The 14713-nt window shown below is 38.0% G+C and overlaps 1 protein-coding gene across 4 annotated transcripts in view; it reads left to right on the top strand.

Annotated features, from left to right (window-relative positions):
- The window catches only part of dnmt3bb.1 (DNA (cytosine-5-)-methyltransferase 3 beta, duplicate b.1), a 44835-nt gene extending 32554 nt beyond the window's left edge, over positions 1-12281 (top strand). For 3 of the 4 annotated variants that reach the window (XM_028011027.1, XM_028011025.1, XM_028011029.1), the window contains exons 7-22: positions 898-1056; positions 1146-1253; positions 2941-3082; positions 3154-3276; positions 4406-4450; positions 4539-4618; positions 4727-4839; positions 5513-5696; positions 5895-5979; positions 6166-6311; positions 7421-7511; positions 7722-7870; positions 8898-8983; positions 9040-9127; positions 9207-9325; positions 10382-12281. In XM_028011027.1, the coding sequence (XP_027866828.1) occupies positions 898-1056; positions 1146-1253; positions 2941-3082; positions 3154-3276; positions 4406-4450; positions 4539-4618; positions 4727-4839; positions 5513-5696; positions 5895-5979; positions 6166-6311; positions 7421-7511; positions 7722-7870; positions 8898-8983; positions 9040-9127; positions 9207-9325; positions 10382-10523 (1860 nt within the window). In that variant the 3' untranslated portion in view covers positions 10524-12281. The remainder of the gene's footprint in view (positions 1-897; positions 1057-1145; positions 1254-2940; positions 3083-3153; positions 3277-4405; positions 4451-4538; positions 4619-4726; positions 4840-5512; positions 5697-5894; positions 5980-6165; positions 6312-7420; positions 7512-7721; positions 7871-8897; positions 8984-9039; positions 9128-9206; positions 9326-10381) is intronic. The other variant, XM_028011028.1, reaches the window with a different exon arrangement.
- The last annotated feature ends 2432 nt before the right edge of the window (positions 12282-14713 follow it).

Raw genomic sequence — 14713 nt, 5'->3', positions numbered from 1 at the left:
GTAATTTCAGAAAATGTCTGTCAGAAAACCTGCAGTTTTGTTATTTGAAAAATAATTGTAGTTTTTGCATTATTATTACTTCTATTGTTATAATTTTATGACCTTGTACAGTGATTATTTGTACGGTTTATTGAGAATTAAAAGAAACTAGCTTAAGTTAGTGTTTTGCACATTGTTCCTGTTTTAAACAAACTAATAAACTAAACTATTGATTAAAAGATGGATCCCCACGTTTGTGAGCTAAATATAGATTTAGTTCACTTTGGTGACTTCCTGTTTTATTTTGTTGAATTAAATAGTTAGGAATCTTTTTTTCCATTCCAGAATAAAGATGTTTTTTCTACATCTGTTTCCTCTACAAGCTGCATTTCCATTGATGATATAATTGCACAATTTGATATTTTGGAGATAAATTTGCTTAATGGAAACACACAATTTAGAAAAAAAAATAGTTTTTTGTTTTAAAAATAAAAGTTTGTTGCTAGGATGAGGCTGTGTTTTTTTGGCTGTACCAAAATAGTTTTTTTTTTTCAAAACAACTGCAATGGAAACACTGTTTTATCATCACACGAATCACATGATCAACAACCGGAGATAGCCACTGGCGAAAACAGCAAAGAAGACGACAACAGGAAATAGCTGGAGGATCATGACGTAGCATGTTTTTTAAGGACTTATCACGTGATTGTAATTGTGTTCCTTATTCTAATGGAAACACCTCAAATGCAAAAGGTTTATTTTTGACATTAGAGAATATTAACAAAGTTTGGCAGACATTTGTACATTTCAGACAGACGTTTGGCAGACATTTGTAATGGAAACGCAGTGATGGTTCAAAGACACAGTGACGGTTAGCTTCATGGATGCTCACTGTGTCTCGTCCTGTTCTGCCTGCAGGATAATAAAGGCTTTGGAGTCGGCGAGCTGGTCTGGGGGAAGATCAAGGGCTTCTCCTGGTGGCCGGGCATCGTGGTGACGTGGCGCGCCATGGGCAAACGGCAGGCCAGCCACGGCATGAGGTGGCTGCAGTGGTTCGGAGACGGAAAGTTCTCTGAGGTGAAAACACCCGGCCGTCTTGAAGAAAAAAGCAGGAAAAGCTGTGTTTATCTTGGGTTTTGAACCTTCCTTGTGGTTTCTGTGTCCAGGTTTCAGCGGACAAGCTGGACTCTCTCATGGCCTTCCCCAAGTTCTTCAGCCAGGCTTCGTACACCAAGCTGGCCTCCTACCGAAAGGCCATCTTTCAGGCAGTTGAGGTACTTTTTCACGTTTAACACAGCTGATTGCCCGATTAGTTAGACCCAACACTAATGAGTTAGCATCATTATTTAGAGGAAACATCATTAGTTAGCGCTAACAAAATTAGCAGGAGCTAATGCCATTAGTTAGACCTAATACCTAGCAAGAGCTAGAGTTATTGTTTAGAGCTAACGTCATTGATTGAAGTTAACACTGTAAGTTAGAGCTAGCACCTTTAGCAGGAGCTAACGCAAAATCAAAACAAATTGAAAGATAATGAATGAATGTTTTAAAATGGCATCTCTAAGTCTTTGTAACACGTCGGTCTAATATATTTATGAAAATGTTTAGAACCTGATGATAACCGTAAACGGCCGACTCTCTTCTCTTCCTCCGTTTATTCCTCTGCATTTTCATTTTGGTTCAACGTTACATGGGGCAAAACTTACTGTTCTGCCTGGACTTCGCTAAGTTAGTTGATTTCAGTAAGTGATAAATCCAATAAGTCCCTGCAGCCGCATTTCAGACAGATGTTTCATCAGATTCAGTTCCAGATAAGAGGAGATGCCGGTTTATGTAAACTAACAGAGCTGCTCTGAGCGTTTCCACCGTTGCAGACAGAAGGTGGTAAAACATCTGTTTACTCTGAGATAACCTGCATACAGAATAATGTCTCCACCAGCTCTAGAAACTATTTACACATTATTATTTACAAATTAACTGCATTCATACTGGATGGATTTGTTTTGATCATTAATATCCAGATGCAGTCATACAGTTTTCCATTAAAATGTTCTGTCTGGTTCTTTTTGACTGGAGAAATTAAAATTTCAGTTCCTTCAACGGTGACTTCAGTTGAAGAAAATACGTGAAAGATCAACATTTTCTCACTTTTTAAGGCTTTAAAGCGAGGTTTTGTTAGCCAGTCAGAAGTTGAGCTTCAGGTCAAACTCAGCTGGTTTAGCATTTATGCTAGCTGGCGATGTCTCTGTTTACATTTTGTAAATCTTAAAGTGTGAAGCAGATAAGGAAACAGATGCGTCTGGCGTGAAACACACACACACTCCGATCTACATGAAGCTTCCCAGCACAGTGTGTGTGCGCGTGTGTGTGTGTGCGTGCGTATTATCTAACAGAGGTTGCAAGGTTTTGTTACACATTGATAAAAACAGAACTCAGGAGAGACACTTCCTGGTTCTTTTACTGATCCATAAAGTTCAAATGTGGTTTAAAATTCACTCAAATTCCATTTATTTGTTTAAAATTTAACAGACATGAAAAAACGGTTTAGAGGGAAAAACAAATATTGTGTTTTTAAACGTTTAAACTTTTATTTCAGGCTCAAAAACATCAACTAGCTTTATATCAGAAATGTTACTTGAAGTAGTGCTACTTCAACATTTATGTTTGTACTTTTACTTTAGTATAATTTTTGTTTACTCTAATCATCGGTGAGGATTTTGTTGAGAAGTGTTTAGAATTTTAATAAGCAAAAATATCAATACAATTAATTATCAAAACTTTTATATTTCAGCTGTTACCAAAACCTTTTAACTCGTCTGTTTTTGCTAATCTAAACAATCTGGATTGTTCTGGTGTCATTATTTTTTCTCGGTGGGTCTGGACGCCTCGCAGTGTGTGGTCAGACTCGCTCAGTCAAACAGGTGGATTTGAGGTTTTGTGACGTTTCTGTCGCTGTCTCAGATGGCCAGCGTCAGGGCAGAGAAGACCTTTCCCCCCTGCGAGACGGACAATCCCGAGGAGCAGATCAAACCCATGCTGGACTGGGCCAACGGCGGCTTCCAGCCCAAAGGAGAGGAAGGACTCAAACCGACACGCAGCGCCAGTGAGCTAAAGAAAACCTGAGTTCAGTCGCGTACAGGAGAAGAGTGTGAGCGTCTGTCTGTGTGTCTGCAGGCAGTAACCCTCTGGACCACCAGATCCTCAACGTTTCTCTGCCAGAGTATTTCCCCAGCGCTAAGCGGCCCAGAGTCAGCCCCTGCAAGGCCAAGGCTGCGCCCGAGGAGCCCTGTAGCAGAGGTAGGGCTCACCTGCCATGATCAGTACGGCGCACTACTCGTGCCAAAATTAAAACTATTGCTTCCTTTTTGCAGGAGGGTATATTGATTCTGAAGCTAGCTACTAATCTGATTAATCCAGCCATCCATCCATTTTCTGTTCACCCTTGTCCCTAATGGGGTCGGGAGGGTTGCTGGTGCCCATCTCCAGCTACGGTCCGGGCGAGAGGCGGGGCACACCCTGGACAGGTCGCCAGTCTGTCGCAGAATCTGATTAATGGTGGGAAGAAATTGGTAACTCAGTTAGTTTTGCACAGGATGTCCACTGGATTGCATACTGTCCATTAGCAGAGATATGGTAGCATTAGCCTTGTATAGGCTAACAGCTAGCCTATACAAGGCTAACAACTAGCATAAATAGAGTCACCCACTGGATTGCCTACTTCCTCAATTGTCCATTGGCAGAGATTGGCTAGCGTTAGCCTTGGCTATATTAACTTCAATAGGTCAGCATTAACCTTGTCTAGGCTAACAACTAGAATGTCTAGGCTGGCCACCCACTGGATTATCTACATCTTCTGATTTCCATTAATAGAGAATGGCTAGCATTAGCTTTGAATGGCTAGCATTAGCTTTGAAAGTCTAGCGTGAACCTTGGATAGGCTAGCAACTAGCATGCCTTTTCTGGATCACCTACTGGATTGCCTACTTCTTCCTCTGCTTTCATTAACAAAGATAGGCTAGCATTAGCCTTGATAGGCTAGCGTTAGCCTATGAAGGTGGAAGTAGATTGGAAGTAGGCAGTCCAGTGAGAGGTGAGCTTAGCCATGCTATTTGTTAGCCTAACCAAGGGTAGTGCTAACCTATCCATGCTAATGGACAACAGAGGAAGAAGACAATCCAGTGGATGACTAGCCCAGATATGCTAGTCATTAGCTTGTTCTAGGTTAGCGTAAGTGAGTTCTTTCCTTCCCATTTTCCAGCAGCTGCCGCTCCGTTTCCATGCCAACCTGTCATTAATCAGATCAATAGTTAGCTTCAGAATGGATATAGGAAGTAGCACCGCTACGTGTGCAATAATCTTAATTTTGGCACTAATACCAAACAAAACACTGTCACTCATGTTGTCTCAACGTTTTCCTTTCTGCCAGAACAAATGGTGAATGAAGTACAGAAAAAGAACCGAAGTATAGAAGGTACATTCTGGGTATCTAACGCCGCTGCAGTGCATAAACTCCTAGCTGTGTTTTGATTTGACTCGCGTGTGTTTATCCGATTCGTCAGAGTTTTGTCTCTCATGTGGAAAGATGAGAGCAGCAACCTTCCACCCGCTGTTTGAAGGAGGCTTGTGCCAAACGTGTAAGGTGAGGTCCGCTCCAGATCGGATCTTTGAACCAGAGGATGACAGCGGTGATAAAACGCTGCTGTGTGTGTGTGTGTGTGTGTGCGTGTGTGTGTGTGTGTGTGTTTAGGATGTGTACCTAGAGATCTCCTACATGTACGATGACGATGGCTACCAGTCCTACTGCACGGTCTGCTGCGGAGGCCGAGAAGTTCTGCTCTGCGGAAACGCCAACTGCTGCAGGTCCGTTCCAGAAAAACGTTCAGGAATTCAGCTGCAAGAAAGACAAAAAAACACAAAAAATTATACAAGACACAATAAACATGGAGTCATTTCATTCTGCCGTTTCACCTATCAGGACCTATAAAATGGTCAGATCTTTTCCAGGTTATAAAATTATTTAAAGCCGAGTTCAACGCTGCAGTTTGTAACTTTATTTAAAAAATTTCTTACATATTTATTAAAAATGTCACCATAATGTGAGACAGATAATCTATGAAAAAAATCAGTCTATTTCATTCCTGAGCTACTGAAGAAAAGAACCGTTCCTGACCAAAAACAATCAATCAGGAGCCAGGAGGAGGGGTTTAGTGCTGTCAATCAACCTCATGAATGCGCTGCCAAATGTGCTAATGTCGGAGAAACAACTTACTGTTACAGGAAACTGTTATCTACCATCATTGGAGGCTAAGCTAACTAGCCTTAAGAAAGTCTGTCACGAGTTAAAACTCTTCAAGGAGTCAGCTGTTTATATTCATGCTCTTATTTTGAAATGGGTGAAGATTATTTACGCTGCAGTTCCATTTTTTCTCCTCACCTCCCGCTCCACTAGCTAAATGTTTTCAGCTCTTTCTACCACAGTCATACCAAGTCAGATGTGCTGTAATGCTAGCGCCTCGTTGTGTCGTCCCACCAGGTGTTTCTGCGTGGACTGCCTGGACATCCTGGTGGACCCCGGGGCGTCCAACAACGCCCGGTACCAGGACCCCTGGCGCTGCTACATGTGCCAGCCGCTGCTGCAGTACGGCGTCCTGAAACGGCGCCACGACTGGAGCCTGAAGCTGCAGGAGTTCTTCGCCAATGATAACGGACAGGAGTTTGTGAGTCTAACTGCTTTGTTTAACCTCCAGATTTGCGACACCATCTTTGTTTTGGTCAGAATGTTACATTTACCTTCAAGGTGTAAAAGAAGGCAAAGTGCTGAAACATGAAGTTGTCCAACCAGCCATCCCACCGCCCAACTATCCATCCATCCATCCATAAAGTGACCTTCAGTGTTTTTTCTTCTTCTTCTGCAGGAGAAACCAAAGATTTACCCAGCAGTCCCTGCTGAGCAGCGAAGACCAATCAGAGTCCTCTCCCTGTTTGACGGCATTGCTACTGGTGAGGAACCATAAAGCCTCTTTTTACACCAACATTTACACTTCAAGGAACTTTTTGCAGTTATTCCAGTATAAAATCTCTCCTTGTTGGGAGAAACTGAGGAACTCACGTCATGAAAAACCTTTTTTCTGATTTATTTCTGATTTGATGTTTCTGTTGATGTTTTGTTTGTGTTTCCGGCTCCAGGCTACCTGGTTCTGAGGGATCTGGGCTTTAAAGTGGACCAGTACGTGGCGTCGGAGGTGTGTGAGGACTCGATCTCGGTGGGTGTGGTCAGACATGAAGGAAAGATCCAGTACGTCCATGATGTCAGGAACATCACCAGGAAAAACGTAAGAAATGGCAAAAAACATAAGAGACGGCGGTTCAGAGTCCAGTTGGACCGGAGCGGCCATATTTAACGATTCCTTGGACAGATCTGCTTCTTTTCTTTCTCCAAGACACGAGCAGAAACGTTTGAGCTGAGCTTGAAGGAAACATCCTGACCAGCTGGAACGATTAATCGTGATTAATCGAAGGCTGAAATAATTATTAAACACTTTAAATATTGATTAATTGTTTATTGGAGTGTACAGACTCAGAATTATGCGATTTGCAGAAAAAGCAACACTCTCAGAACAATAATTAAGCCAAACTGTGCAGAAAATCAGCCGGCCTGAGGCATTGTGAGTTAAGTGGCTGTTTATGGCCACCACACCACCAGGGGGCCCCCAAGAGCATCATTTAACTTTATTATATTTGCACATTTTGCTCATTTTCCACATTCTAAGCCTTTTATTTTGATAGTCCACTGATAGACTTTAAGGACTAGCAAGATGCTAAATATTAACATCTAGCTAGCTCTAGATATTAATATTTAAATACCTAAATATCAGCTAAATATTTAATAGCTAATGTTTAGCCTTAATAGATAATATTTAGCTAGTATAGCTAAAATATTTTATCTAGCTGTAGATCCCTCAGAGCTAAATATTTTTGCTTGATAATTTAATATTTAGTTTGAAAGTGTGACAGTTAGAAATGAGTGAATAATATGGTAAAAATATCAGTTTTAGTTTGTGACAGCTGCATTTTGATATAAGCCTCTTAAAATAGTTTTTCCAAACCATGTATATGGTTGTTGTTTTTACCTTATTTCTTGCTTGTATATATGAAATTGTGCAAATGTATCTTGTGTTCTTTGTTTTATGGAACTATGGATGGAAATGAGCATTTTGCTAAATCCAGTATTACGACAAAATTATTTGTTGTCCCATTTAAATTAAATCAATCGATTAAAAACATGACTGTGACAAATTAACCTCAATTTTTGTCTCGTAATAGGTTTAAAAGCCGGAGTTAATTTGACTTTGTACTGGTGTTGGTGTACTGGTGTTCCAGCATTAGCAGCGCTTCCGGTGTAATTCCCGCAGTCTAACACCAGGTGGTGCTGTTGTCTCAGATTCAGGAGTGGGGGCCGTTTGACTTGGTGATCGGAGGAAGTCCCTGCAACGACCTCTCCATCGTGAATCCGGCCAGAAAAGGCCTGTTTGGTTGGTACATTTGTTGATTCCTGTTTGTAACATTTTTGTAGTGTGTGAAAAGTATTTTTTTTCTCGTACTTTAGAACAAAATCTCTATAAAAAATTAATTTATTATCAGTTACACTCAGCATAATTTCAGCGTGTTTTTAATGCTTTTTCTTAATGCCGAAAACACGTAGAGTTGTAACTAGACCCTGATGTGAGTCTGGTTTGCTTCAGGAGGAACAGGAAGGCTGTTTTTTGAGTTCTACCGCCTGCTGAGCGAGGCCAAGCCCAAAGAAGGAGAAGACCGTCCGTTCTTCTGGATGTTCGAGAACGTGGTGGCCATGGGCGTCAACGACAAGAGGGACATCTCCCGCTTCCTGGAGGTCAGCCGAGCGCATCCGCACACGCTTTGGACCACAACACTTTAAAATCAGGAGTTAAAGTCATGGGAAAACTTTTATTCGAGTTAAGTGGTGGTTCTGTAATTAATTGATTTATCGCAATTAATCAAAAACTATATATGAAGTCAAAAAAATAAGCAACATTTTTTATTTAAAACATTTTTGTTGCTAAATTGTTTGATAAATAGAAATATGAATATTTTTAATCTGTTTTTTAGTATGACGGAATATTAGAGCCATACTAAAAAAAAAAAAATCATAAAATTGCAAGAATAAAGTCATAAATTATAATTATTGATCCATTTACTTATTTTTTTCTACTCTTGTAAATCTTTGTGTGTCCAAAAAACTATAAAAAATTGATGTATTAGAAAATTATGGGTATAAATAATCCATAAAAATCTCTCAATATTAACACATCTCACCTGATATGATGTTAGCAACCTTTTCCATTCAAAAAGACACTTTTGCCTCTGATGCTACAAAATAAAACTCACCTGGAGATGCAAAAAACGATTTTCTTAATACACAAAGTGTTTTAATATGAGAGCTAACAAATTACTAAAATGTATTCAATTTTCAGAATTTAGAACAAAATTAATTTATTACAAGAGGGATAAAGTAGAATGAGGTGGGTCTTTCTTTTCTATAAATATGGAAAAAATTAAGATAAATAGTTAGCATAGCTTGAAGTTAGCTACTTTAAAATTCTGTTGTGGATTTTAAAAACAGATTTTACTTAAGAACTTACAGAAAACCTTCTAAAATGACCATTTATTGTTGCATTCATAATGAAAACATTTTATTTTTGGTTTTGTTAGATCCCTAAGCTAGCTAGTGCTAGCTAACGTGAGCTAGCATTAGTTAGCTTCCTGGTTGTAATTTTCCAGCTTAAACTCGGCTGAATGAGTTTTCAAGTCAAGATTTGTACATTTCTGATGCCACTTTCCTTCTCTTCATGTGACAGACATATTCCAGCTGACCTCTGACCTCTGTGTGTGTTTCGCAGTGCAACCCTGTGATGATCGACGCCATCGAGGTCTCCGCCGCCCACCGCGCTCGCTACTTCTGGGGGAACCTGCCGGGGATGAACAGGTACGCAGGAAAACGGCTCCGGCTGCTTCTCAGACTTACCTTTACGTTGATTGTAGTGAAACTGCGTGTTTCAGGCCGCTCTGCGCCTCTGGGATGGACAAACTGGAGCTGCAGGAGTGTCTGGACCACGGACGGGTCGCAAAGGTCAGACATAAACACGTTAATCAGGATTTTACCTGCAGAGTTTTCCACTGGGAGTTTGACGGCTCGTGTTGTCTGTCAGTTCGGGAAGGTGCGAACCATCACCACTCGCTCCAACTCCATCAAACAGGGGAAGGACCAGCACTTCCCGGTGCTGATGAACGGGAAGGAGGACGTGTTGTGGTGCACGGAGCTGGAGCGGTGAGCAGGACTGTCTCTACGGCAGGCCGTTTTAGCATGAAATCACTTCCAACACAGTCAGTTCCTCATATCTGGTTTACAACTAGTAATAAATGTAGTAGATAATAAGTTCTCCCTGAAATTAATGCACTAAACAATAATATTGTCATTTGTACATTACATTATAAATAGCCAAAACAAAACAAGCAAAACAATAATAATTCAAATGGATATGAAGTCTGGGTAACCAAAATTACACTTTCAAAAATAATAATCATTCAGCTTCGACAGGGAAAACAGGCAAAAGGGGCAGGTAGTGCAAACTAATTATTGTTGTTTTGTTTGTTTTATTTTGGATATTTGAAATGTTTCCCGCTTTTATTGTTAAACGTTCATGAGAAATTCACGTCTTCTTGAGCTTTGAGAGGATGTACTTACATAAATATGTCATTGTTATTGTTATTATATGAGCTGGAAATGTCCTCAAAATGACAATATTATCATTTAATGCAATAATTTCTGGGAGAATTTATTGTCTAGGAAAATTTGTTTTGGTGACAGGCCTAACAAATCTAGCTGGACGATAAATTGTCCCAGAAATTACTGCATTAAATGATAATATTGTCATTTTGAGAACATTTTCAGCTCATTTTGTGGTAATAATGCCAGACGACATTCTCAAAGATTAATAAAATGTTACATTATAATGAGCATTTAACACTGGAGCTGGAAATCATTTTAAATATCCAAAATAAATAAAAAAAACAACAAATAATAATTATTATGACATTTCTGCAAACAAAATTATCTTTAAAAAAGGGCTGGTTGAAATCAAAACATTTTATCAGCCAGTTTTTGGTAGAAATAGAAAAACAGCAAACCATGCAAATGAAAATTACTGATATAAATAAATTAATTTATTTATTGCTTATTGTGACCGGCCTACTAATGAGTCAAATGATAGACTCATAAGAATCATAGTTCTTATGTATTTTAGACATCTGGTGGAACTGATTTTATGCTAAAACAGCCTGCCATATAGACTCTTAATGCTTTTTATAACTGTTGTTTTGTCAGGATCTTTGGATTCCCGGTTCACTACACCGACGTGTCGAACATGGGCCGCGGCGCCAGGCAGCGGCTGCTGGGCCGGTCCTGGAGCGTGCCGGTCATCAGGCATCTGTTCGCGCCGCTCAAAGATTACTTCGCCTGTGAATAAACACAGAAACCACAGGGGCCTGAAGACGTCTCACTCTGTCAGCCACTTTCGCATGGAGAGAGTTACTTTGATTCAAACCGGAGCTCCAGGAAAATGATGATTAAAAAAAGAAAAAGCTGATCGGATCATCCAGAATCAGAACCGGAGCTCATTAAACTCCCTAAAAACCGATTTGTTTTCTGAGCCGCTCAGAAAATAACCAACGATAAGGCTGATAAAATCTAAACAAAACTTCTTCGTTCACATTTTAATTGGTAAAAACAAAACCGACACTTAAAAAAACTCCTTTATTTTCCTCATTTTCATTTATTTTGACCAATAAACTGAAGTTTATTTATCAAACCTGAGTAAGCAGAGTTGTTTTGCTCAACTTTGCTGCAAAAAAACAAATTCTTACCAAGTATCTTCATCTAGTTTCTATTGCAAAAATCTTATTACACTTCAAAAAAGACAAAACCAACTTACAAGCAACTTTTCAAGAGCTTAACATTGATGAAAAGGTTCTCGCTCTAAGCTAAGTGCTCTGATCTAGTATCTTTTCATCAAAATGCATAAATTACTGACTTAAAACCAGATACTAATGTTGGCAAAAGTTACTTCAAAGTTCATTTTCTCTTATTTTTAATTAACTATAATATATTTAGAAAATAAAGTAAACAAAAATACTTGGAAAAATAACCAAAATGAAGCCAGTAAAATCAAAACAAATCCACTTTTTTCTTTTTTTTGCCGTTTTTATTTTGTAAAAACATAAATTTTAGCCAGTAATTTTCATTGAGTTTGTATTGCAAATATTTTAGTAGAGCCGAAATAAGAGAAAACTTGCTTATATGCAACTTTTAGGACTTTGTTTAAGTCAGCAAATCCTTAAATATTCTAGTTATATGTTAAATACGATTACCTCACATTTTCTAATTAGTACTTCAGAAATATTGACCAAAAACAAGCTCCGATATGATTCTATGAAAGTTACTTGTAAGTTATTTTTGTCTTTTTTTTCAAGTGTACTAAGATATTTGCAAAATAAATTAAACTAAAAATACTTTGTAAGATTTTTTGTTTTTGTAGCGGAGTTCACTTTGGTGAAAATAAGAACAATAAATAAGTGGATAAACTTTAATTTATTGCTCAAAACAGATGAAAATGGGGAAAATAAATGAGGTGCATTTACATTTGAATCTCATCCACATTCAAATCTTCCCTAAAAGTTTCCAAAACTTTCTGCTCCTGTTAAACATTTGGATTTGGAAGCAAATGTTTAGATTATTTAGAAAGTTTTCAGTGTCTGATTCTGTTGGATTTGCTGGCGTTGATCTGTTAAAGACAGCAAAAAGAAAATGTGAAACAGTTTTAAACCAAAAAGCTTTCTTCGTGTTCTGCTACTGACTGCTGTTGGCTAAACGTTCTGAAACTTGACCGGCCGTTTCGGGGAAATCTGCACATTTCTGAACATTTTGTACTGTATCCACCAGAAACCTCTGAGCTCCACATGTTTTCCTGCCAGGTTGTGTTTGAAGTGACCTGAAATGTAAAATCTGTCACCAGATCAGGTGTTGAAATCTACGATCTGCTCATCATGTACGGTTTCTTTTTACGTACTGTATCCAGAGAAAAAGGTTTACAAGACTTTGTTTAGCAGGAACGATTCCTGTTACAAGCCTTCATAAGAACACTTTTTTTACCTTATTTTTTTCTTGCTTAGTTTATATTTTTGTGTTTTTTATTAAAACCGCTCATCTTCTGCTTTAAACTAACAAGTATTACTAGTTTGCTTTGCTTTTAGAATATTATCCCATTATCCAGCTTGATGTTTCTGAACATGTTAGCAGATTTTTAGGAGTTTTATGTCGTGTATGTGTGTATTTTTAGGTGTGTAAACTGGACCATATCTGCAGAGTAGTTGTTTTTAGGGCATTGCTGTATTTTTTGTTTAACAGTGTATTTTTTCATATTAATCTCACTTTTAAAATCATCTCAGATACAGAGATTGAGTTATTTTTATATTGTTTTGCAACAGTTTAGAAAGAAAAACACCTGTACTACTTGTAGCTGCTTTTATAATTTTTTACATAATAAAAAGCAGCATTGCTGCACAAAACACAAACCGGTGTCAGTTCTCGTTCTTTAAGTATTTTTGCTTTTCCACTCACTTTTATTCACTATTCAATAATTATTACGTTTAGCTTAAATTCTATTTCAAATCTTCTGATTTTAGTCAGCCATCAGTTCCTAAAGTTGGCAAATTACGTTTCAGCAAGTTGTTTCAACTTATATTTTATAAGAATAATACTTTGTAACTGTCAGCCTTCTTGGAAGGCAGTTGCTATGACAACAATAAACAAGACACAAGCTCAGAATTAGCTCTTGCTTCATTCCTATCTAACTTATAAATAATATCAATACATTACAGCTATTAAGTCTTGAACTTTTTTTCCTAATATACTTTCTTTTTGATGGTCTTGAAGCTGTGGTTCATCTATGCTTTGCCTACCAAGATGGCGGTTGAGTGCCACAAATCATTACTGGTTCTTGTGGGAACCATGTGTAACTGAAAAACAGATTAGATCTAAAAATTATAATTGAAAGACCTATTAGATTTCATTTTTCTTTTTAATCCTCCGTCCAACTTTCTGAGGCCTCTCTGCCGCCCCCTGGTGGCCCTCCAGAGGGCCGCGGCCCCCAATTTGAAAAAGTCGTCGTCTCTGGGGAAGGAAGGTTCTCTAGTAGCGGTCAGTCTCGCAACAAATTTGAAGAAACCTCTGACAGAAAAGTATCATGACCTACTACCAACAACCATGAACAAAGAGAATATTCTACAGTAACATGTTTAGTTTTTGGATCACACTAATAATCCACCTCATTTGCTTTTGCTACTTAAGATTTCTGTCTGGTTTTACTGGTGGAAAGATGTTGGAGTAGGGGATATAAAGGGATGGCTTGAACCTCACTGCAAAAACACAAAACTCTTACCAAGTATTTTTGTGTGTCTAGTTTAAATACACAAGCACACTTGAAATGAGACAAAACAAACTTATAAGTTACATTTCAGCAAAATATATGAGCTTGTTTCAAATAAATAATTCCTTATTATTGATGAAAAGTTCTAGTTCCACTGGCAGATTATTTCACTTACAACAAAACAGTTTTCCCACATTTTAGGTGAAATAATTTACCAGTGGAACTGGTACTTTTTTATCTAAGGAATTGTTAACTTTAAACGACCTCCTATCTTGTTTCATTGTAATAATGATGTTAATTGTGTAAAGAAAAACATTGCATCTCTTACAATGAAAGTTAATTTCATAGTTTGTAATTTCTTTGTAATATTTTCCTTTGGTCCTCACCAAACGAGGGGATAATTTCTGTACCTGTAGTTTCTATCTGACTTTCTGGATCCAAACTAATTATGATCAATAATTTGAATATTTATATGGTTTACTGGAAAGCAAAGTTTTGATTTAAAATAATTTAAATCTTATTTTTTTGTTCGTACACTCGTGATTCATACTCCAGTCCAGTTGGTAGCGGTAATTCTCCATATAAAATGGCTGCCAACCGCCATGAAACTGAAAGAATAAGAAGTTGGTACGTGTTGATAGGAAGATGGAGATTTGGGAAAGGAGATCTACTTTCCAGCAGGACAATGACTCTAAATAATACAGTCAGAGCAACAATATTATGGTTTACATAAAGCAAATTCATGATCGACCCAACGTCTAGGCCCAATCCAGATACGAGTATTTATTATATCCGTATAGCTGAGTTTGAGCTGTTTTATGAAGAATAAAATGGGCAGATTTAAGTTTTTAGATGTATAAAGCTTATAGAAAAATACCATCAGAGAGTCTGAATACAAATAAATATCACACTGCTCATACTTTAATGTTAAGAAACAAAACACAGTGTATTCTCCTCCTTCTACGTCACAGTTAGGCACTACTTTCCGTTTTCTTGACATGAAATTAATCTAAAATTATTACAGTGTGGTTTGCGTTTGTAACATTAGAAAAAGTGGAAAAGTTAAAACGTTGTGAAAACTTTTGCGAGGGATCGTACGTGTTTGAACTCAACAGCAGAAATAGGGGATTCGTGAATACAATCATTTTTAATGGCCCCGCGGCCTTCTTGTAAAAATGATAATTTGTTTGCATTTATAATGCGCCTGTCGCAATTAATAGATTTGACAATAT

Source organism: Xiphophorus couchianus, chromosome 24 (genome assembly GCF_001444195.1).
Source record: "Xiphophorus couchianus chromosome 24, X_couchianus-1.0, whole genome shotgun sequence".
Classification (NCBI taxonomy): Eukaryota; Metazoa; Chordata; class Actinopteri; order Cyprinodontiformes; family Poeciliidae; genus Xiphophorus; species Xiphophorus couchianus.
This window is presented reverse-complemented; position numbering and strand designations above follow the sequence as displayed.